Source organism: Oppia nitens, unplaced genomic scaffold (assembly GCF_028296485.1).
Source record: "Oppia nitens isolate AA-2021 unplaced genomic scaffold, nextdenovo-longstitch-racon4-pilon3 scaffold2_pilon_pilon_pilon, whole genome shotgun sequence".
NCBI lineage: Eukaryota > Metazoa > Arthropoda > Arachnida > Sarcoptiformes > Oppiidae > Oppia > Oppia nitens.
This window is the reverse complement of record NW_026533210.1, coordinates 306,138-332,533: the sequence shown is the minus strand read 5'-3', so window position 1 is coordinate 332,533 and position 26,396 is coordinate 306,138. Positions and strand designations below refer to the sequence as shown.

Genomic DNA, 26,396 nt, shown 5'->3' with positions numbered 1-26,396 from the left:
TATCTTATATCTTATATCGATTATCGAATAGATGCCCATCAAATTGCAGTCAGGTCAGTGCATTTATAAAAATTGGCATCTATTATTTATGCCTGGCATTTTTAAAAACCCTGGCATTAATACTTTAAAAAAACTAATAGTGAAGTATTTTATAATATTTACATATTAGTAACAAAAAAATTGTATATTAAATAAAATACATTTATATTACTTTTAAATATAATATATATATATTAATATAAAATAATAATAATAAAAAACAAGATTTTATGAACAATAAAAATTATATAGAAATACAATTAATAATAATTAGAAAATAATGGGTAAATTTTGTTGAGTATAATCAATGGCAGTCATCGACATTAACTCCGATTGGTTGGTAGTGTCCGCCATAGACCTCATAGTCAATGCAATAATATTGTTATCACGGGTTAGACCATTGAGTTTGTTAGCTATTTGTTGGATATTTGTATCCGAAATTTGATGGCCAATAAATTTACTGTTCAAACAATAACAAAAAAAATATATAAAATGATATTAAAAAAATACTTAAAGTAAAACTATTTCAAACAATTAATTACTTACTAATTCACGGATTCGGGTAATGTATTATCAATTATCAGATCAGTATTATTGTCATCAATAGTATTGAATATAATAAGTCCTAATTTCAATCCCGGTCTCAATGTATAGCCTACTGTGCGATTCAATTGTCTAACATTTAGACTATTTGCATACCGTTTACTATTTTCAATAAAATCTATAAAAAAAATTATATCCATATATATATACTATATATATATATATATATTCACAATAAATAGATTATAATTAATTATTATTATTACCTAATATATCGGTGCAAGTGATGGCAAAAGCAAAATCCTGTATAAGTGAAACCATTAGCTGAACGCCGATAACATTGGCCTCGGATGTCAGGGCCGGACCACCCGAATAGCCGTGTAATATGGGTGCCGAATGTTGTACGAGTGGACACCTGTTGTCGTCAATAAACGATGGATATATATGTCCAGATTGGCCACACTGTTGTTGCCGAACAGTAATACCCGTTGTCTGTATAATACCCGATTGACACGATTTTTCGCCTGCGGTCTGTGTCGGACCAATACTGGCCACTGGTTTGCCAAAAATATCGGTTGTCTTGGTGTCGAACGGTTGGGCGCGAAAATAATCTTTTCGCGGATTCATTAGCTGAATCAGTGCCAGATCCCGGTGCGGTTCACAATAGACTACCGAAGCCGGCAATAGCAACTCAAGCCAACCATCAAAATACATAATCAATTGGATTAAATGACTTCCTTGGACTACATGTGCATTAGTAATAATAGACATTTCCATGGCTTTCAACCGAAATCCGCTACCGTTTCCAACTATTTTCTGGTTGTCCATCAGTGACGGTATCATTATTTGGACAACTGATTGGTCGCACTGGAACTTAACGCTATCGATATCGATGTCATCATTGATAGTATATACCGATCGTATTGTTGGCCACCGATTCGGTAATGATTTAAACCAATTGGTTTGAAACCATTTGCCATTTGAAGACAACAACAACAGTTGGTTACGATTATTGTTGCTATTTGTTTGACACTTATTGTATGCCATTATCGCCGCCACCGTCACCAGTGATGATGGTATACATAATACACTTAATAATCTGCAAATAATATTATCATATATTTTATTGTTTATGTTATTGTCGTACATATAGTACATGTATTGTCAATACATAACAAAGCGATGATTTGGTACCCAATAATCCCTATAATTAACAATACATTCAAACAATAAAATATTTTCAGAGACAGTAATAACGTTTGTAATGATTATGTAATAAATTGAAAACTTAGTACTATTTACAAGTGAGATAGTCTAAAATTTTAATATTTTTTGGATTGCATCATGGACAATTATTTTTAATTTTTTTTTTATTAGTATAGAGTGGAAAATTAAAAATAATTCCACATTAATAATTATTTTTTATTTTTTTGAAACATTAAGTACACAAACACTATATAAAGTGGTAAAATAAATATATTAATAGAGTATTTAAAATTTTTAATGTAATAATAACTAAATAATTAATTTTTTCTATATCTTCACTATTAATTTTTTTTAAATATTAATACCAGGGTTTTAAAAATGGCAGGCATAAATAATAAATGCCATATATTTATGTCTATATTTTTTATAAATTACGATTTATAGATGTTTAATATATATTAGTAGTATATACAGTAGTATTTAGTTAAAAATAGGCAATAGTATATTTATTAGGTATCATCTTAGCTATTTATTATCTTATCAATCTAATCTAATCTATAATCTAATCTCTAATCATATCGAACTTCTAATATCCTATATCGAATATTCTATATCGAATTACTAATATCGAATTACTAATATCGAAATACTAATATCGAATAACGAATATCCTATATCGAATGTCGAATATCTTATATTGAATATCGCATATCCTATATCGAATGTCGAATGTCGAATGTCGAATATCCTATATCGAATGTCGAATATTTTATATCGAATATCCTATATTCTATGTCGAATATCAAATGTCGAATATCAAATGTCGAATATCGAATAACGAATATCGAATGTCGAATGTCGAATATTTTATATCGAATATCTTATATCTTATGTCGAATATCGAATATCCTATATCGAATGTCGAATATCTTATATCGAATGTCGAATGTCGAATATTTTATATCGAATATCTTGTCGAATGTCGAATGTCGCATATCTTATATCTAATGTCGAATAACGAATATCGAATATCGAATATCCTATATTCTATATCGAATGTCGAATATCTTATATTGAATATCGCATATCCTATATCGAATGTCGAATGTCGAATATCGAATATCATATATCGAATATCATATATCGAATATCATATATCGAATATATTATATCGAATATCCTATATCGAATATCAAATGTCGAATATCCTATATCGAATGTCGAATATCTTACATCGAATATCCTATATTCTATATCGAATATCTTATATCTTATGTCGAATGTCGAATGTCGAATGTCGAATGTAGAATGTCGCATATCTTATATCTAATGTCGAATAACGAATATCGAATATGCTATATCGAATGTCGAATATCCTATATCGAATGTCGAATGTTGAATATCGAATATCCTATATCGACTATCTTATATCGAATATCCTATATCGAATATCCTATATCGAATGTCGAATGTTGAATATCGAATATCCTATATCGAATATCTTATATCGAATATTCTATATCGAATGTCGAATATCTTATATTGAACATCGCATATCCTATATCGAATGTCGAATGTCGAATATCGAATATCATATATCGAATATCATATATCGAATATCATATATCGAATATATTATATCGAATATCCTATATCGAATATCAAATGTCGAATATCCTATATCGAATGTCGAATATCTTACATCGAATATCTTATATCTTATGTCGAATGTCGAATGTCGAATGTCGAATGTAGAATGTCGCATATCTTATATCTAATGTCGAATAACGAATATCGAATATGCTATATCGAATGTCGAATATCCTATATCGAATGTCGAATGTTGAATATCGAATATCCTATATCGACTATCTTATATCGAATATCCTATATCGAATATCCTATATCGAATGTCGAATGTTGAATATCGAATATCCTATATCGAATATCTTATATCGAATATCCTATATCGAATGTCGAATATTTTATATCGAATATCTTACATCGAATATCATATCTTATGTCGAATATCGAATGTCGCATATCTTATATCTAATGTCGAATAACGAATATCTTATGTCGAATATCTTATATCTTACATCGAATATCTTATATCTTATATCGATTATCGAATAGATGCCCATCAAATTGCAGTCAGGTCAGTGCATTTATAAAAATTGGCATCTATTATTTATGCCTGGCATTTTTAAAAACCCTGGCATTAATACTTTAAAAAAACTAATAGTGAAGTATTTTATAATATTTACATATTAGTAACAAAAAAATTGTATATTAAATAAAATACATTTATATTACTTTTAAATATAATATATATATATTAATATAAAATAATAATAATAAAAAACAAGATTTTATGAACAATAAAAATTATATAGAAATACAATTAATAATAATTAGAAAATAATGGGTAAATTTTGTTGAGTATAATCAATGGCAGTCATCGACATTAACTCCGATTGGTTGGTAGTGTCCGCCATAGACCTCATAGTCAATGCAATAATATTGTTATCACGGGTTAGACCATTGAGTTTGTTAGCTATTTGTTGGATATTTGTATCCGAAATTTGATGGCCAATAAATTTACTGTTCAAACAATAACAAAAAAAATATATAAAATGATATTAAAAAAATACTTAAAGTAAAACTATTTCAAACAATTAATTACTTACTAATTCACGGATTCGGGTAATGTATTATCAATTATCAGATCAGTATTATTGTCATCAATAGTATTGAATATAATAAGTCCTAATTTCAATCCCGGTCTCAATGTATAGCCTACTGTGCGATTCAATTGTCTAACATTTAGACTATTTGCATACCGTTTACTATTTTCAATAAAATCTATAAAAAAAATTATATCCATATATATATACTATATATATATATATATTCACAATAAATAGATTATAATTAATTATTATTATTACCTAATATATCGGTGCAAGTGATGGCAAAAGCAAAATCCTGTATAAGTGAAACCATTAGCTGAACGCCGATAACATTGGCCTCGGATGTCAGGGCCGGACCACCCGAATAGCCGTGTAATATGGGTGCCGAATGTTGTACGAGTGGACACCTGTTGTCGTCAATAAACGATGGATATATATGTCCAGATTGGCCACACTGTTGTTGCCGAACAGTAATACCCGTTGTCTGTATAATACCCGATTGACACGATTTTTCGCCTGCGGTCTGTGTCGGACCAATACTGGCCACTGGTTTGCCAAAAATATCGGTTGTCTTGGTGTCGAACGGTTGGGCGCGAAAATAATCTTTTCGCGGATTCATTAGCTGAATCAGTGCCAGATCCCGGTGCGGTTCACAATAGACTACCGAAGCCGGCAATAGCAACTCAAGCCAACCATCAAAATACATAATCAATTGGATTAAATGACTTCCTTGGACTACATGTGCATTAGTAATAATAGACATTTCCATGGCTTTCAACCGAAATCCGCTACCGTTTCCAACTATTTTCTGGTTGTCCATCAGTGACGGTATCATTATTTGGACAACTGATTGGTCGCACTGGAACTTAACGCTATCGATATCGATGTCATCATTGATAGTATATACCGATCGTATTGTTGGCCACCGATTCGGTAATGATTTAAACCAATTGGTTTGAAACCATTTGCCATTTGAAGACAACAACAACAGTTGGTTACGATTATTGTTGCTATTTGTTTGACACTTATTGTATGCCATTATCGCCGCCACCGTCACCAGTGATGATGGTATACATAATACACTTAATAATCTGCAAATAATATTATCATATATTTTATTGTTTATGTTATTGTCGTACATATAGTACATGTATTGTCAATACATAACAAAGCGATGATTTGGTACCCAATAATCCCTATAATTAACAATACATTCAAACAATAAAATATTTTCAGAGACAGTAATAACGTTTGTAATGATTATGTAATAAATTGAAAACTTAGTACTATTTACAAGTGAGATAGTCTAAAATTTTAATATTTTTTGGATTGCATCATGGACAATTATTTTTAATTTTTTTTATTAGTATAGAGTGGAAAATTAAAAATAATTCCACATTAATAATTATTTTTTATTTTTTTGAAACATTAAGTACACAAACACTATATAAAGTGGTAAAATAAATATATTAATAGAGTATTTAAAATTTTTAATGTAATAATAACTAAATAATTAATTTTTTCTATATCTTCACTATTAATTTTTTTTAAATATTAATACCAGGGTTTTAAAAATGGCAGGCATAAATAATAAATGCCATATATTTATGTCTATATTTTTTATAAATTACGATTTATAGATGTTTAATATATATTAGTAGTATATACAGTAGTATTTAGTTAAAAATAGGCAATAGTATATTTATTAGGTATCATCTTAGCTATTTATTATCTTATCAATCTAATCTAATCTATAATCTAATCTCTAATCATATCGAACTTCTAATATCCTATATCGAATATTCTATATCGAATTACTAATATCGAATTACTAATATCGAAATACTAATATCGAATAACGAATATCCTATATCGAATGTCGAATATCTTATATTGAATATCGCATATCCTATATCGAATGTCGAATGTCGAATGTCGAATATCCTATATCGAATGTCGAATATTTTATATCGAATATCCTATATTCTATGTCGAATATCAAATGTCGAATATCAAATGTCGAATATCGAATAACGAATATCGAATGTCGAATGTCGAATATTTTATATCGAATATCTTATATCTTATGTCGAATATCGAATATCCTATATCGAATGTCGAATATCTTATATCGAATGTCGAATGTCGAATATTTTATATCGAATATCTTGTCGAATGTCGAATGTCGCATATCTTATATCTAATGTCGAATAACGAATATCGAATATCGAATATCCTATATTCTATATCGAATGTCGAATATCTTATATTGAATATCGCATATCCTATATCGAATGTCGAATGTCGAATATCGAATATCATATATCGAATATCATATATCGAATATCATATATCGAATATATTATATCGAATATCCTATATCGAATATCAAATGTCGAATATCCTATATCGAATGTCGAATATCTTACATCGAATATCCTATATTCTATATCGAATATCTTATATCTTATGTCGAATGTCGAATGTCGAATGTCGAATGTAGAATGTCGCATATCTTATATCTAATGTCGAATAACGAATATCGAATATGCTATATCGAATGTCGAATATCCTATATCGAATGTCGAATGTTGAATATCGAATATCCTATATCGACTATCTTATATCGAATATCCTATATCGAATATCCTATATCGAATGTCGAATGTTGAATATCGAATATCCTATATCGAATATCTTATATCGAATATTCTATATCGAATGTCGAATATCTTATATTGAACATCGCATATCCTATATCGAATGTCGAATGTCGAATATCGAATATCATATATCGAATATCATATATCGAATATCATATATCGAATATATTATATCGAATATCCTATATCGAATATCAAATGTCGAATATCCTATATCGAATGTCGAATATCTTACATCGAATATCTTATATCTTATGTCGAATGTCGAATGTCGAATGTCGAATGTAGAATGTCGCATATCTTATATCTAATGTCGAATAACGAATATCGAATATGCTATATCGAATGTCGAATATCCTATATCGAATGTCGAATGTTGAATATCGAATATCCTATATCGACTATCTTATATCGAATATCCTATATCGAATATCCTATATCGAATGTCGAATGTTGAATATCGAATATCCTATATCGAATATCTTATATCGAATATCCTATATCGAATGTCGAATATTTTATATCGAATATCTTACATCGAATATCATATCTTATGTCGAATATCGAATGTCGCATATCTTATATCTAATGTCGAATAACGAATATCTTATGTCGAATATCTTATATCTTACATCGAATATCTTATATCTTATATCGATTATCGAATAGATGCCCATCAAATTGCAGTCAGGTCAGTGCATTTATAAAAATTGGCATCTATTATTTATGCCTGGCATTTTTAAAAACCCTGGCATTAATACTTTAAAAAAACTAATAGTGAAGTATTTTATAATATTTACATATTAGTAACAAAAAAATTGTATATTAAATAAAATACATTTATATTACTTTTAAATATAATATATATATATTAATATAAAATAATAATAATAAAAAACAAGATTTTATGAACAATAAAAATTATATAGAAATACAATTAATAATAATTAGAAAATAATGGGTAAATTTTGTTGAGTATAATCAATGGCAGTCATCGACATTAACTCCGATTGGTTGGTAGTGTCCGCCATAGACCTCATAGTCAATGCAATAATATTGTTATCACGGGTTAGACCATTGAGTTTGTTAGCTATTTGTTGGATATTTGTATCCGAAATTTGATGGCCAATAAATTTACTGTTCAAACAATAACAAAAAAAATATATAAAATGATATTAAAAAAATACTTAAAGTAAAACTATTTCAAACAATTAATTACTTACTAATTCACGGATTCGGGTAATGTATTATCAATTATCAGATCAGTATTATTGTCATCAATAGTATTGAATATAATAAGTCCTAATTTCAATCCCGGTCTCAATGTATAGCCTACTGTGCGATTCAATTGTCTAACATTTAGACTATTTGCATACCGTTTACTATTTTCAATAAAATCTATAAAAAAAATTATATCCATATATATATACTATATATATATATATATTCACAATAAATAGATTATAATTAATTATTATTATTACCTAATATATCGGTGCAAGTGATGGCAAAAGCAAAATCCTGTATAAGTGAAACCATTAGCTGAACGCCGATAACATTGGCCTCGGATGTCAGGGCCGGACCACCCGAATAGCCGTGTAATATGGGTGCCGAATGTTGTACGAGTGGACACCTGTTGTCGTCAATAAACGATGGATATATATGTCCAGATTGGCCACACTGTTGTTGCCGAACAGTAATACCCGTTGTCTGTATAATACCCGATTGACACGATTTTTCGCCTGCGGTCTGTGTCGGACCAATACTGGCCACTGGTTTGCCAAAAATATCGGTTGTCTTGGTGTCGAACGGTTGGGCGCGAAAATAATCTTTTCGCGGATTCATTAGCTGAATCAGTGCCAGATCCCGGTGCGGTTCACAATAGACTACCGAAGCCGGCAATAGCAACTCAAGCCAACCATCAAAATACATAATCAATTGGATTAAATGACTTCCTTGGACTACATGTGCATTAGTAATAATAGACATTTCCATGGCTTTCAACCGAAATCCGCTACCGTTTCCAACTATTTTCTGGTTGTCCATCAGTGACGGTATCATTATTTGGACAACTGATTGGTCGCACTGGAACTTAACGCTATCGATATCGATGTCATCATTGATAGTATATACCGATCGTATTGTTGGCCACCGATTCGGTAATGATTTAAACCAATTGGTTTGAAACCATTTGCCATTTGAAGACAACAACAACAGTTGGTTACGATTATTGTTGCTATTTGTTTGACACTTATTGTATGCCATTATCGCCGCCACCGTCACCAGTGATGATGGTATACATAATACACTTAATAATCTGCAAATAATATTATCATATATTTTATTGTTTATGTTATTGTCGTACATATAGTACATGTATTGTCAATACATAACAAAGCGATGATTTGGTACCCAATAATCCCTATAATTAACAATACATTCAAACAATAAAATATTTTCAGAGACAGTAATAACGTTTGTAATGATTATGTAATAAATTGAAAACTTAGTACTATTTACAAGTGAGATAGTCTAAAATTTTAATATTTTTTGGATTGCATCATGGACAATTATTTTTAATTTTTTTTTATTAGTATAGAGTGGAAAATTAAAAATAATTCCACATTAATAATTATTTTTTATTTTTTTGAAACATTAAGTACACAAACACTATATAAAGTGGTAAAATAAATATATTAATAGAGTATTTAAAATTTTTAATGTAATAATAACTAAATAATTAATTTTTTCTATATCTTCACTATTAATTTTTTTTAAATATTAATACCAGGGTTTTAAAAATGGCAGGCATAAATAATAAATGCCATATATTTATGTCTATATTTTTTATAAATTACGATTTATAGATGTTTAATATATATTAGTAGTATATACAGTAGTATTTAGTTAAAAATAGGCAATAGTATATTTATTAGGTATCATCTTAGCTATTTATTATCTTATCAATCTAATCTAATCTATAATCTAATCTCTAATCATATCGAACTTCTAATATCCTATATCGAATATTCTATATCGAATTACTAATATCGAATTACTAATATCGAAATACTAATATCGAATAACGAATATCCTATATCGAATGTCGAATATCTTATATTGAATATCGCATATCCTATATCGAATGTCGAATGTCGAATGTCGAATATCCTATATCGAATGTCGAATATTTTATATCGAATATCCTATATTCTATGTCGAATATCAAATGTCGAATATCAAATGTCGAATATCGAATAACGAATATCGAATGTCGAATGTCGAATATTTTATATCGAATATCTTATATCTTATGTCGAATATCGAATATCCTATATCGAATGTCGAATATCTTATATCGAATGTCGAATGTCGAATATTTTATATCGAATATCTTGTCGAATGTCGAATGTCGCATATCTTATATCTAATGTCGAATAACGAATATCGAATATCGAATATCCTATATTCTATATCGAATGTCGAATATCTTATATTGAATATCGCATATCCTATATCGAATGTCGAATGTCGAATATCGAATATCATATATCGAATATCATATATCGAATATCATATATCGAATATATTATATCGAATATCCTATATCGAATATCAAATGTCGAATATCCTATATCGAATGTCGAATATCTTACATCGAATATCCTATATTCTATATCGAATATCTTATATCTTATGTCGAATGTCGAATGTCGAATGTCGAATGTAGAATGTCGCATATCTTATATCTAATGTCGAATAACGAATATCGAATATGCTATATCGAATGTCGAATATCCTATATCGAATGTCGAATGTTGAATATCGAATATCCTATATCGACTATCTTATATCGAATATCCTATATCGAATATCCTATATCGAATGTCGAATGTTGAATATCGAATATCCTATATCGAATATCTTATATCGAATATTCTATATCGAATGTCGAATATCTTATATTGAACATCGCATATCCTATATCGAATGTCGAATGTCGAATATCGAATATCATATATCGAATATCATATATCGAATATCATATATCGAATATATTATATCGAATATCCTATATCGAATATCAAATGTCGAATATCCTATATCGAATGTCGAATATCTTACATCGAATATCTTATATCTTATGTCGAATGTCGAATGTCGAATGTCGAATGTAGAATGTCGCATATCTTATATCTAATGTCGAATAACGAATATCGAATATGCTATATCGAATGTCGAATATCCTATATCGAATGTCGAATGTTGAATATCGAATATCCTATATCGACTATCTTATATCGAATATCCTATATCGAATATCCTATATCGAATGTCGAATGTTGAATATCGAATATCCTATATCGAATATCTTATATCGAATATCCTATATCGAATGTCGAATATTTTATATCGAATATCTTACATCGAATATCATATCTTATGTCGAATATCGAATGTCGCATATCTTATATCTAATGTCGAATAACGAATATCTTATGTCGAATATCTTATATCTTACATCGAATATCTTATATCTTATATCGATTATCGAATAGATGCCCATCAAATTGCAGTCAGGTCAGTGCATTTATAAAAATTGGCATCTATTATTTATGCCTGGCATTTTTAAAAACCCTGGCATTAATACTTTAAAAAAACTAATAGTGAAGTATTTTATAATATTTACATATTAGTAACAAAAAAATTGTATATTAAATAAAATACATTTATATTACTTTTAAATATAATATATATATATTAATATAAAATAATAATAATAAAAAACAAGATTTTATGAACAATAAAAATTATATAGAAATACAATTAATAATAATTAGAAAATAATGGGTAAATTTTGTTGAGTATAATCAATGGCAGTCATCGACATTAACTCCGATTGGTTGGTAGTGTCCGCCATAGACCTCATAGTCAATGCAATAATATTGTTATCACGGGTTAGACCATTGAGTTTGTTAGCTATTTGTTGGATATTTGTATCCGAAATTTGATGGCCAATAAATTTACTGTTCAAACAATAACAAAAAAAATATATAAAATGATATTAAAAAAATACTTAAAGTAAAACTATTTCAAACAATTAATTACTTACTAATTCACGGATTCGGGTAATGTATTATCAATTATCAGATCAGTATTATTGTCATCAATAGTATTGAATATAATAAGTCCTAATTTCAATCCCGGTCTCAATGTATAGCCTACTGTGCGATTCAATTGTCTAACATTTAGACTATTTGCATACCGTTTACTATTTTCAATAAAATCTATAAAAAAAATTATATCCATATATATATACTATATATATATATATATTCACAATAAATAGATTATAATTAATTATTATTATTACCTAATATATCGGTGCAAGTGATGGCAAAAGCAAAATCCTGTATAAGTGAAACCATTAGCTGAACGCCGATAACATTGGCCTCGGATGTCAGGGCCGGACCACCCGAATAGCCGTGTAATATGGGTGCCGAATGTTGTACGAGTGGACACCTGTTGTCGTCAATAAACGATGGATATATATGTCCAGATTGGCCACACTGTTGTTGCCGAACAGTAATACCCGTTGTCTGTATAATACCCGATTGACACGATTTTTCGCCTGCGGTCTGTGTCGGACCAATACTGGCCACTGGTTTGCCAAAAATATCGGTTGTCTTGGTGTCGAACGGTTGGGCGCGAAAATAATCTTTTCGCGGATTCATTAGCTGAATCAGTGCCAGATCCCGGTGCGGTTCACAATAGACTACCGAAGCCGGCAATAGCAACTCAAGCCAACCATCAAAATACATAATCAATTGGATTAAATGACTTCCTTGGACTACATGTGCATTAGTAATAATAGACATTTCCATGGCTTTCAACCGAAATCCGCTACCGTTTCCAACTATTTTCTGGTTGTCCATCAGTGACGGTATCATTATTTGGACAACTGATTGGTCGCACTGGAACTTAACGCTATCGATATCGATGTCATCATTGATAGTATATACCGATCGTATTGTTGGCCACCGATTCGGTAATGATTTAAACCAATTGGTTTGAAACCATTTGCCATTTGAAGACAACAACAACAGTTGGTTACGATTATTGTTGCTATTTGTTTGACACTTATTGTATGCCATTATCGCCGCCACCGTCACCAGTGATGATGGTATACATAATACACTTAATAATCTGCAAATAATATTATCATATATTTTATTGTTTATGTTATTGTCGTACATATAGTACATGTATTGTCAATACATAACAAAGCGATGATTTGGTACCCAATAATCCCTATAATTAACAATACATTCAAACAATAAAATATTTTCAGAGACAGTAATAACGTTTGTAATGATTATGTAATAAATTGAAAACTTAGTACTATTTACAAGTGAGATAGTCTAAAATTTTAATATTTTTTGGATTGCATCATGGACAATTATTTTTAATTTTTTTTATTAGTATAGAGTGGAAAATTAAAAATAATTCCACATTAATAATTATTTTTTATTTTTTTGAAACATTAAGTACACAAACACTATATAAAGTGGTAAAATAAATATATTAATAGAGTATTTAAAATTTTTAATGTAATAATAACTAAATAATTAATTTTTTCTATATCTTCACTATTAATTTTTTTTAAATATTAATACCAGGGTTTTAAAAATGGCAGGCATAAATAATAAATGCCATATATTTATGTCTATATTTTTTATAAATTACGATTTATAGATGTTTAATATATATTAGTAGTATATACAGTAGTATTTAGTTAAAAATAGGCAATAGTATATTTATTAGGTATCATCTTAGCTATTTATTATCTTATCAATCTAATCTAATCTATAATCTAATCTCTAATCATATCGAACTTCTAATATCCTATATCGAATATTCTATATCGAATTACTAATATCGAATTACTAATATCGAAATACTAATATCGAATAACGAATATCCTATATCGAATGTCGAATATCTTATATTGAATATCGCATATCCTATATCGAATGTCGAATGTCGAATGTCGAATATCCTATATCGAATGTCGAATATTTTATATCGAATATCCTATATTCTATGTCGAATATCAAATGTCGAATATCAAATGTCGAATATCGAATAACGAATATCGAATGTCGAATGTCGAATATTTTATATCGAATATCTTATATCTTATGTCGAATATCGAATATCCTATATCGAATGTCGAATATCTTATATCGAATGTCGAATGTCGAATATTTTATATCGAATATCTTGTCGAATGTCGAATGTCGCATATCTTATATCTAATGTCGAATAACGAATATCGAATATCGAATATCCTATATTCTATATCGAATGTCGAATATCTTATATTGAATATCGCATATCCTATATCGAATGTCGAATGTCGAATATCGAATATCATATATCGAATATCATATATCGAATATCATATATCGAATATATTATATCGAATATCCTATATCGAATATCAAATGTCGAATATCCTATATCGAATGTCGAATATCTTACATCGAATATCCTATATTCTATATCGAATATCTTATATCTTATGTCGAATGTCGAATGTCGAATGTCGAATGTAGAATGTCGCATATCTTATATCTAATGTCGAATAACGAATATCGAATATGCTTATCGAATGTCGAATATCCTATATCGAATGTCGAATGTTGAATATCGAATATCCTATATCGACTATCTTATATCGAATATCCTATATCGAATATCCTATATCGAATGTCGAATGTTGAATATCGAATATCCTATATCGAATATCTTATATCGAATATTCTATATCGAATGTCGAATATCTTATATTGAACATCGCATATCCTATATCGAATGTCGAATGTCGAATATCGAATATCATATATCGAATATCATATATCGAATATCATATATCGAATATATTATATCGAATATCCTATATCGAATATCAAATGTCGAATATCCTATATCGAATGTCGAATATCTTACATCGAATATCTTATATCTTATGTCGAATGTCGAATGTCGAATGTCGAATGTAGAATGTCGCATATCTTATATCTAATGTCGAATAACGAATATCGAATATGCTATATCGAATGTCGAATATCCTATATCGAATGTCGAATGTTGAATATCGAATACCTATATCGACTATCTTATATCGAATATCCTATATCGAATATCCTATATCGAATGTCGAATGTTGAATATCGAATATCCTATATCGAATATCTTATATCGAATATCCTATATCGAATGTCGAATATTTTATATCGAATATCTTACATCGAATATCATATCTTATGTCGAATATCGAATGTCGCATATCTTATATCTAATGTCGAATAACGAATATCTTATGTCGAATATCTTATATCTTACATCGAATATCTTATATCTTATATCGATTATCGAATAGATGCCCATCAAATTGCAGTCAGGTCAGTGCATTTATAAAAATTGGCATCTATTATTTATGCCTGGCATTTTTAAAAACCCTGGCATTAATACTTTAAAAAAACTAATAGTGAAGTATTTTATAATATTTACATATTAGTAACAAAAAAATTGTATATTAAATAAAATACATTTATATTACTTTTAAATATAATATATATATATTAATATAAAATAATAATAATAAAAAACAAGATTTTATGAACAATAAAAATTATATAGAAATACAATTAATAATAATTAGAAAATAATGGGTAAATTTTGTTGAGTATAATCAATGGCAGTCATCGACATTAACTCCGATTGGTTGGTAGTGTCCGCCATAGACCTCATAGTCAATGCAATAATATTGTTATCACGGGTTAGACCATTGAGTTTGTTAGCTATTTGTTGGATATTTGTATCCGAAATTTGATGGCCAATAAATTTACTGTTCAAACAATAACAAAAAAAATATATAAAATGATATTAAAAAAATACTTAAAGTAAAACTATTTCAAACAATTAATTACTTACTAATTCACGGATTCGGGTAATGTATTATCAATTATCAGATCAGTATTATTGTCATCAATAGTATTGAATATAATAAGTCCTAATTTCAATCCCGGTCTCAATGTATAGCCTACTGTGCGATTCAATTGTCTAACATTTAGACTATTTGCATACCGTTTACTATTTTCAATAAAATCTATAAAAAAAATTATATCCATATATATATACTATATATATATATATATTCACAATAAATAGATTATAATTAATTATTATTATTACCTAATATATCGGTGCAAGTGATGGCAAAAGCAAAATCCTGTATAAGTGAAACCATTAGCTGAACGCCGATAACATTGGCCTCGGATGTCAGGGCCGGACCACCCGAATAGCCGTGTAATATGGGTGCCGAATGTTGTACGAGTGGACACCTGTTGTCGTCAATAAACGATGGATATATATGTCCAGATTGGCCACACTGTTGTTGCCGAACAGTAATACCCGTTGTCTGTATAATACCCGATTGACACGATTTTTCGCCTGCGGTCTGTGTCGGACCAATACTGGCCACTGGTTTGCCAAAAATATCGGTTGTCTTGGTGTCGAACGGTTGGGCGCGAAAATAATCTTTTCGCGGATTCATTAGCTGAATCAGTGCCAGATCCCGGTGCGGTTCACAATAGACTACCGAAGCCGGCAATAGCAACTCAAGCCAACCATCAAAATACATAATCAATTGGATTAAATGACTTCCTTGGACTACATGTGCATTAGTAATAATAGACATTTCCATGGCTTTCAACCGAAATCCGCTACCGTTTCCAACTATTTTCTGGTTGTCCATCAGTGACGGTATCATTATTTGGACAACTGATTGGTCGCACTGGAACTTAACGCTATCGATATCGATGTCATCATTGATAGTATATACCGATCGTATTGTTGGCCACCGATTCGGTAATGATTTAAACCAATTGGTTTGAAACCATTTGCCATTTGAAGACAACAACAACAGTTGGTTACGATTATTGTTGCTATTTGTTTGACACTTATTGTATGCCATTATCGCCGCCACCGTCACCAGTGATGATGGTATACATAATACACTTAATAATCTGCAAATAATATTATCATATATTTTATTGTTTATGTTATTGTCGTACATATAGTACATGTACTTTACATATACAGTGAAGCGATGATTTGGTACCCAATAAACCGTATAATTGATAATACATTCAATGAATACAATATTTTCAGAAACAGTAATAACGTTTGTAATGATTATGTAATAAATTGAAAACTTAGTACTATTTACAAGTGAGATAGTCTAAAAAATTAATATTTTCCTGGATTGCATCATGGACAATTATTTTTGATTTTTGTTTATTAGTATAGAGTGGAAAATTAAAAATAATTCCACATTAATAATTATTTTTTATTTTTTTGAAACATTAAGTACACAAACACTATATAAAGTGGTAAAATAAATATATTAATAGAGTATTTAAAATTTTTAATGTAATAATAACTAAATAATTAATTTTTTCTATATCTTCACTATTAATTTTTTTTAAATATTAATACCAGGGTTTTAAAAATGGCAGGCATAAATAATAAATGCCATATATTTATGTCTATATTTTTTATAAATTACGATTTATAGATGTTTAATATATATTAGTAGTATATACAGTAGTATTTAGTTAAAAATAGGCAATAGTATATTTATTAGGTATCATCTTAGCTATTTATTATCTTATCAATCTAATCTAATCTATAATCTAATCTCTAATCATATCGAACTTCTAATATCCTATATCGAATATTCTATATCGAATTACTAATATCGAATTACTAATATCGAAATACTAATATCGAATAACGAATATCCTATATCGAATGTCGAATATCTTATATTGAATATCGCATATCCTATATCGAATGTCGAATGTCGAATGTCGAATATCCTATATCGAATGTCGAATATTTTATATCGAATATCCTATATTCTATGTCGAATATCAAATGTCGAATATCAAATGTCGAATATCGAATAACGAATATCGAATGTCGAATGTCGAATATTTTATATCGAATATCTTATATCTTATGTCGAATATCGAATATCCTATATCGAATGTCGAATATCTTATATCGAATGTCGAATGTCGAATATTTTATATCGAATATCTTGTCGAATGTCGAATGTCGCATATCTTATATCTAATGTCGAATAACGAATATCGAATATCGAATATCCTATATTCTATATCGAATGTCGAATATCTTATATTGAATATCGCATATCCTATATCGAATGTCGAATGTCGAATATCGAATATCATATATCGAATATCATATATCGAATATCATATATCGAATATATTATATCGAATATCCTATATCGAATATCAAATGTCGAATATCCTATATCGAATGTCGAATATCTTACATCGAATATCCTATATTCTATATCGAATATCTTATATCTTATGTCGAATGTCGAATGTCGAATGTCGAATGTAGAATGTCGCATATCTTATATCTAATGTCGAATAACGAATATCGAATATGCTATATCGAATGTCGAATATCCTATATCGAATGTCGAATGTTGAATATCGAATATCCTATATCGACTATCTTATATCGAATATCCTATATCGAATATCCTATATCGAATGTCGAATGTTGAATATCGAATATCCTATATCGAATATCTTATATCGAATATTCTATATCGAATGTCGAATATCTTATATTGAACATCGCATATCCTATATCGAATGTCGAATGTCGAATATCGAATATCATATATCGAATATCATATATCGAATATCATATATCGAATATATTATATCGAATATCCTATATCGAATATCAAATGTCGAATATCCTATATCGAATGTCGAATATCTTACATCGAATATCTTATATCTTATGTCGAATGTCGAATGTCGAATGTCGAATGTAGAATGTCGCATATCTTATATCTAATGTCGAATAACGAATATCGAATATGCTATATCGAATGTCGAATATCCTATATCGAATGTCGAATGTTGAATATCGAATATCCTATATCGACTATCTTATATCGAATATCCTATATCGAATATCCTATATCGAATGTCGAATGTTGAATATCGAATATCCTATATCGAATATCTTATATCGAATATCCTATATCGAATGTCGAATATTTTATATCGAATATCTTACATCGAATATCATATCTTATGTCGAATATCGAATGTCGCATATCTTATATCTAATGTCGAATAACGAATATCTTATGTCGAATATCTTATATCTTACATCGAATATCTTATATCTTATATCGATTATCGAATAGATGCCCATCAAATTGCAGTCAGGTCAGTGCATTTATAAAAATTGGCATCTATTATTTATGCCTGGCATTTTTAAAAACCCTGGCATTAATACTTTAAAAAAACTAATAGTGAAGTATTTTATAATATTTACATATTAGTAACAAAAAAATTGTATATTAAATAAAATACATTTATATTACTTTTAAATATAATATATATATATTAATATAAAATAATAATAATAAAAAACAAGATTTTATGAACAATAAAAATTATATAGAAATACAATTAATAATAATTAGAAAATAATGGGTAAATTTTGTTGAGTATAATCAATGGCAGTCATCGACATTAACTCCGATTGGTTGGTAGTGTCCGCCATAGACCTCATAGTCAATGCAATAATATTGTTATCACGGGTTAGACCATTGAGTTTGTTAGCTATTTGTTGGATATTTGTATCCGAAATTTGATGGCCAATAAATTTACTGTTCAAACAATAACAAAAAAAATATATAAAATGATATTAAAAAAATACTTAAAGTAAAACTATTTCAAACAATTAATTACTTACTAATTCACGGATTCGGGTAATGTATTATCAATTATCAGATCAGTATTATTGTCATCAATAGTATTGAATATAATAAGTCCTAATTTCAATCCCGGTCTCAATGTATAGCCTACTGTGCGATTCAATTGTCTAACATTTAGACTATTTGCATACCGTTTACTATTTTCAATAAAATCTATAAAAAAAATTATATCCATATATATATACTATATATATATATATATTCACAATAAATAGATTATAATTAATTATTATTATTACCTAATATATCGGTGCAAGTGATGGCAAAAGCAAAATCCTGTATAAGTGAAACCATTAGCTGAACGCCGATAACATTGGCCTCGGATGTCAGGGCCGGACCACCCGAATAGCCGTGTAATATGGGTGCCGAATGTTGTACGAGTGGACACCTGTTGTCGTCAATAAACGATGGATATATATGTCCAGATTGGCCACACTGTTGTTGCCGAACAGTAATACCCGTTGTCTGTATAATACCCGATTGACACGATTTTTCGCCTGCGGTCTGTGTCGGACCAATACTGGCCACTGGTTTGCCAAAAATATCGGTTGTCTTGGTGTCGAACGGTTGGGCGCGAAAATAATCTTTTCGCGGATTCATTAGCTGAATCAGTGCCAGATCCCGGTGCGGTTCACAATAGACTACCGAAGCCGGCAATAGCAACTCAAGCCAACCATCAAAATACATAATCAATTGGATTAAATGACTTCCTTGGACTACATGTGCATTAGTAATAATAGACATTTCCATGGCTTTCAACCGAAATCCGCTACCGTTTCCAACTATTTTCTGGTTGTCCATCAGTGACGGTATCATTATTTGGACAACTGATTGGTCGCACTGGAACTTAACGCTATCGATATCGATGTCATCATTGATAGTATATACCGATCGTATTGTTGGCCACCGATTCGGTAATGATTTAAACCAATTGGTTTGAAACCATTTGCCATTTGAAGACAACAACAACAGTTGGTTACGATTATTGTTGCTATTTGTTTGACACTTATTGTATGCCATTATCGCCGCCACCGTCACCAGTGATGATGGTATACATAATACACTTAATAATCTGCAAATAATATTATCATATATTTTATTGTTTATGTTATTGTCGTACATATAGTACATGTATTGTCAATACATAACAAAGCGATGATTTGGTACCCAATAATCCCTATAATTAACAATACATTCAAACAATAAAATATTTTCAGAGACAGTAATAACGTTTGTAATGATTATGTAATAAATTGAAAACTTAGTACTATTTACAAGTGAGATAGTCTAAAATTTTAATATTTTTTGGATTGCATCATGGACAATTATTTTTAATTTTTTTTTTATTAGTATAGAGTGGAAAATTAAAAATAATTCCACATTAATAATTATTTTTTATTTTTTTGAAACATTAAGTACACAAACACTATATAAAGTGGTAAAATAAATATATTAATAGAGTATTTAAAATTTTTAATGTAATAATAATTAATTAATTTTTTCTATATCTTCACTATTAAAATTTTTTTGTTTAATATATATTAATATATACAGTAGTATTTAGTTAAAAATAGGCAATAGTATATTTATTAGGTATCATCTTAGCTATTTATTATCTTATCAATCTAATCTAATCTCTAATCTAATCTCTAATCATATCGCAGGCATAAATAATAAATGCCATATATTTATGTCTATATTTTTTATAAATTACGATAATATCGATGTTTAATATATATTAATATCGAATAACGAATATCCTATAAAATATCGAATGTCGAATATCTTATATTGAATATCGCATATCCTATATCGAATGTCGAATATCGAATATCGAATATCATATATCGAATATCATATATCGAATATCCTATATCGAATATCCTATATCGAATATCAAATGTCGAATATCCTATATCGAATATCTTACATCGAATATCCTATATTCTATATCGAATATCAAATGTCGAATATCCTATATCAAATGTCGAATATCTTATATTGAATATCGCATATCTTATATCGAATGTCGAATATCGAATATCATATATCGAATAACGAAAATCTTATATCGAATGTCGAATATTTTATATCGAATATCGTACATCGAATATCTTATATCTTATGTCGAATAACGAATATCGAATGTCGAATATCTTATATCGAATATCATATCTTATGTCGAATGTCAAATATCGAATATCGCATATCCTATATCTAATGTCGAATAATTAATATCGAATATCGAATATCTTATGTCGAATGTCGAATAACGAATATTTTATATCCTATGTAGAATACCGATTATCGAATATCTTATGTCGAATGTCGAATATCGAATATCAAATATCGAATGTCGAATATCAAATATCAAATATCTTATATCGATTATCGAATAGATGCCCTTCAAATTGCAGTCAGGTCAGTGCATTTATAAAAATTGGCATATATTATTTATGCCTGGCATTTTTAAAAACCCTGGCATTAATACTTTAAAAAAACTAATAGTGAAGTATTTTATAATATTTACATATTAGTAACAAAAAAATTGTATATTAAATAAAATACATTTATATTACTTTTAAATATAATATATATGTTGTATACTTTTACAAGCTCTACGAAAATAGACATTTATGTCTACTTAGCTCTACGAAAAAATTAAACAATTGAATGGTATAAGCTCTACGAAAAATTTATACAATTATTATATTAATAATAATTACATTACATTGCATTAAACACTATACTATATTATAATAATGTATAACAGTAAAAGTTGTTAGCCTTCAAACAATGCTTATGTATACAATACAATGTAATACAATGTATAACAATGTATAAAAATACAAAACATTCAAAATTTTTAGTCAAAAAATTTTCAAAAAATTTTCAAAAAAAAAAAAAAAAAAAAAAAAAAAAATCAAAAATATTGAATGTCTAAAAGTGTCATCAAAACCTAAAAAAAGTCAACCGTTAAAAAGTTAGCCATTGAAACTAATGTTAAATACTTATTTAAGCTATACTTTTAGTATTAACTTTATACGTATACTGTTAAGGTGTGGGTTTTCGGGCCTTAAGCCTGGAGATCGATTCCGTCCTAGAGACACTTTAGTGTTGAATCAATCATTGTTAGTCGAACGCGGGTATTATAAGGTAGTACAGTAAAATTCTTAATATATCTCACCCAATACATTTAGTTAAACATAAGTTTAATAGTATGAGTAAATTAACATTGATTGAAGTGGCAAAAGCATTAGCTAAGCTAAAGCTTTTGCACTATTTTAGTATGATTTTAATCTAAATTAATTTATATTTAAATAGCAATTAAGTGCAAATGTTTTTAGTTTAAATTAAAGCTTAAATTTAGTTTAAAATTATTTGTTTAATTTGATCTAATTAAAATACAAACATTATTAAATTAAAATTATGTAAACTAACTGTTAGACTAACAATTTAATTAGTATATTAAACATATAATATACTAATTTAAATAAAACACTTAATATAAAGTAAACAATAATATATATAAAATATTAATGTAATTTAGGTTATATATGAAATAATAAAAAACACTATAAAATTTACATGTATTTTCATAATAAATATAATTAAAATTCATTTAATTTAAATATTGTTTGATTAAATAGTTATTACTTTACTATTAAACTTATTAAAATTTGGCTGTAATTATATTTTAAGTAAAATTAATTATAGATAAAACATAATATGTTAGCAATTATATTAAAACTTGGGTGTAACAAATTTCAAAGTTAAAAATGTAATAGAAAATATGGTAAGTATACAATAATACATTAGGCGTTATACATATATATATTGAAACCAACATTAGTATATTAAAACTTGGGTGTAACAAAATTTCAAAGTTAAAAGTATAATATAAAATATAATAAATATTCAATATTTCATTAGGCGTTATACATATATATATTGTAACCAATACTAATAATAAAACTTGGGTGTAACTTTAAGTAATGTATAATTATTAATTAATAACCATAATATGTATATAATAATAAAAATGATTATTAATTTAAATAACATTAAAACTTGGGTGTAACAAAATTTCAAAGTTAAAAGTGTAATAAAATATAAAGTAAGTAATTAATAATACATAAGGCGTTATACATATATAAATTGCAACCAATATTAGTTGTTTAAATTAAGGTCATAAAAATACTTCAGAGTATATATATATTGAATTAAATTTAAGAATATCATTCACACAAGTTTAAACACTTTAATAGTAATAATTAAAAGTTTGTATTACAAAAGCGACACCTATCGGACAAAATGGAAGCTGACGCATTGGCTAACATTGTTGCTTACCTTCGTATCAATAACAACAACAAATCCACAAATAACGTCGATGAACAGCTTCGTTTACGAGAAGAAGCATTGGCACGTGAAAAGGCTTATGAAGAGCAACTCGGATGGGATGGCCTACGTACTCAATCAGAGTATACAAAAAGCGCTGCGTTCAAACACGCCCTCAGCCATCAGCTTCTTCTGTGTCCAAACTGTAGGATGGACCATCTAAAGGCAATTGATGGTGGTTTTATTGTATGTAATTGTGGGGTTCGTTTCCAAACACCCCTAACTATTCATCAAATAGTCCATAAAATATGCGTTTTAATGGACTACCACGCCTTTATTCCTTGCGCCGACCCATTACTTCAATTGGATATGTTAATGGGCAATCTATGGATAAACTGCGATTGCGGATACCATCATTCTATTTTGTAATGGCCAGCATTTTTAAATATTTTTTTCTATATATTATTATATATAGTTTTTTTTATATAATATGTATATTATTTTATATATTTTTTAAAAAATAAAATATTTTTAAAATTTAATGATTTTTCATTTTTTTTAAACTTAAAAATAAAATAAGAATATTTTTTTATTAAATTATTAAAAATTAAGTCATTCTTAGGCGTAGTTTATAAACAAAAATAAATTTAAATAATACTTTGATGTAGTTTATTATTTGTTTAAATAATACATATATTTTCAAGTTTATAAATAAAATAAATTTAAGTATTTCTTAGGCGTAGTTTAATATTTGCGTTAATAGTACATATAATTCAAGTTTGTAAACAAAAATAAATTTAAGTAATTTTTAGGCGTAGTTTATTTTTTGTTTTAATAATACTTATAAATAAAAAAAATTAAATGTTTAGGCGTTTCTACAATTTATTATAATAGTAACTATACTTCAAGAATACAAATAAAAATAAATTTAAATGTTTAGGCGTTTCTACAATTTATTATAATAGTAATTATACTTCAAGTATATAAAAACAAATAAATTTAAATGTTTAGGCGTTTCTACAATTTATTATAATAGTAACTATACTTCAAGTATATAAATAAAAATAAATTTAAATGTTTAGGCGTTTCTACAATTTATTATAATAGTAACTATACTTCAAGTATATAAATAAAAATAAATTTAAATGTTTAGGCGTTTTTACATTTTATTATAATAGTAATAATATTTAAAGTATATAAATAAAAATAAATTTAAATGTTTAGGCGTACTACAGTTTATTATAATTGTAACTATATTTCAAGTTTATAAATAAAAATAAATTTAAATTTATGGGTGTTGTTATTATATATGTATATTAATAACGTTATTAATAAAACAAATTTTAATTAAAGTTGAGTATATAAAGAGATATATTTTACATTCAATAATCATTCAGTTTTTAAAGCTAAAATTATAGTAAAAGTTATAACAGTTTTATTACTTTTAAAATAAAATTTTGTTGCAATGGCCGCTGAAAAAAGATCTGAATTATTGGCATCTATTGGTATGGATGAATCATCGTCGGACTCGGATATTGAGGAAGTGTTGCCATCAAAAAGTGGACTAAACGAACTGGAAGCGATTGGAGAGACTGATGATGACTCGAAAAAGCGCAAAGGAAAAGGCAAAGCAGGTCCGTCAGCAAAACGGGCTAAAAAAGTAAATGGTATAACATATGCAATGTATGAAAAAAGTACTCCATCCGGCAGCGATAAATCTGAAATAACTGAAAAAGTTTTTAGACGAGGTATGTAAAAATTATAACATAATATTTTAAAAAATTTATATTATTTATGTATAATTTTTACATACAGATTATGATGGTATATCAACAAAAGGTAAAGAGTTAATTTTTTTTAAATTTAACAAAGAGGACGTGCCTTCAAATTATCGCTACCGGATAGAGATGAATCACATGTCATATATCCTGAGATCACTAATTACAATTGCAATTACCAATAAATTACCAATTGATGATGTGTTTACAACATTTAAAAAAC

The 26,396-nt window shown here is 27.9% G+C and overlaps 6 protein-coding genes across 6 annotated transcripts; all 6 read right to left on the bottom strand.

The window, feature by feature from the left end:
- Window positions 1-309: 309 nt before the first annotated feature.
- LOC128955072 (uncharacterized) lies at window positions 310-1,629 on the bottom strand. The gene is made up of 3 exons (XM_054300709.1): window positions 849-1,629; window positions 586-760; window positions 310-499 (listed from the first exon to the last, which is right to left on the bottom strand). The coding sequence occupies exons 1-3, from the start codon at window positions 1,627-1,629 to the stop codon at window positions 310-312; spliced, it is 1,146 nt and encodes a 381-aa protein (XP_054156684.1).
- A 2,573-nt stretch (window positions 1,630-4,202) lies between these two features.
- Window positions 4,203-5,520, bottom strand: LOC128955050 (uncharacterized). Its single transcript, XM_054300681.1, has 3 exons — window positions 4,740-5,520; window positions 4,479-4,653; window positions 4,203-4,392 (listed from the first exon to the last, which is right to left on the bottom strand). Exons 1-3 carry the CDS (start codon window positions 5,518-5,520, stop codon window positions 4,203-4,205), a joined length of 1,146 nt encoding a protein of 381 aa, XP_054156656.1.
- A 2,571-nt stretch (window positions 5,521-8,091) lies between these two features.
- On the bottom strand, window positions 8,092-9,409 carry LOC128955045 (uncharacterized). The gene is made up of 3 exons (XM_054300677.1): window positions 8,629-9,409; window positions 8,368-8,542; window positions 8,092-8,281 (listed from the first exon to the last, which is right to left on the bottom strand). The coding sequence occupies exons 1-3, from the start codon at window positions 9,407-9,409 to the stop codon at window positions 8,092-8,094; spliced, it is 1,146 nt and encodes a 381-aa protein (XP_054156652.1).
- A 2,572-nt stretch (window positions 9,410-11,981) lies between these two features.
- LOC128955044 (uncharacterized) lies at window positions 11,982-13,299 on the bottom strand. Its single transcript, XM_054300676.1, has 3 exons — window positions 12,519-13,299; window positions 12,258-12,432; window positions 11,982-12,171 (listed from the first exon to the last, which is right to left on the bottom strand). Exons 1-3 carry the CDS (start codon window positions 13,297-13,299, stop codon window positions 11,982-11,984), a joined length of 1,146 nt encoding a protein of 381 aa, XP_054156651.1.
- Window positions 13,300-15,868: 2,569 nt separating this feature from the next.
- LOC128956250 (uncharacterized) lies at window positions 15,869-17,233 on the bottom strand. The gene is made up of 3 exons (XM_054301942.1): window positions 16,406-17,233; window positions 16,145-16,319; window positions 15,869-16,058 (listed from the first exon to the last, which is right to left on the bottom strand). The coding sequence occupies exons 1-3, from the start codon at window positions 17,184-17,186 to the stop codon at window positions 15,869-15,871; spliced, it is 1,146 nt and encodes a 381-aa protein (XP_054157917.1). The 5' UTR covers window positions 17,187-17,233.
- A 2,526-nt stretch (window positions 17,234-19,759) lies between these two features.
- LOC128955040 (uncharacterized) lies at window positions 19,760-21,077 on the bottom strand. Its single transcript, XM_054300671.1, has 3 exons — window positions 20,297-21,077; window positions 20,036-20,210; window positions 19,760-19,949 (listed from the first exon to the last, which is right to left on the bottom strand). Exons 1-3 carry the CDS (start codon window positions 21,075-21,077, stop codon window positions 19,760-19,762), a joined length of 1,146 nt encoding a protein of 381 aa, XP_054156646.1.
- Window positions 21,078-26,396: the final 5,319 nt, after the last annotated feature.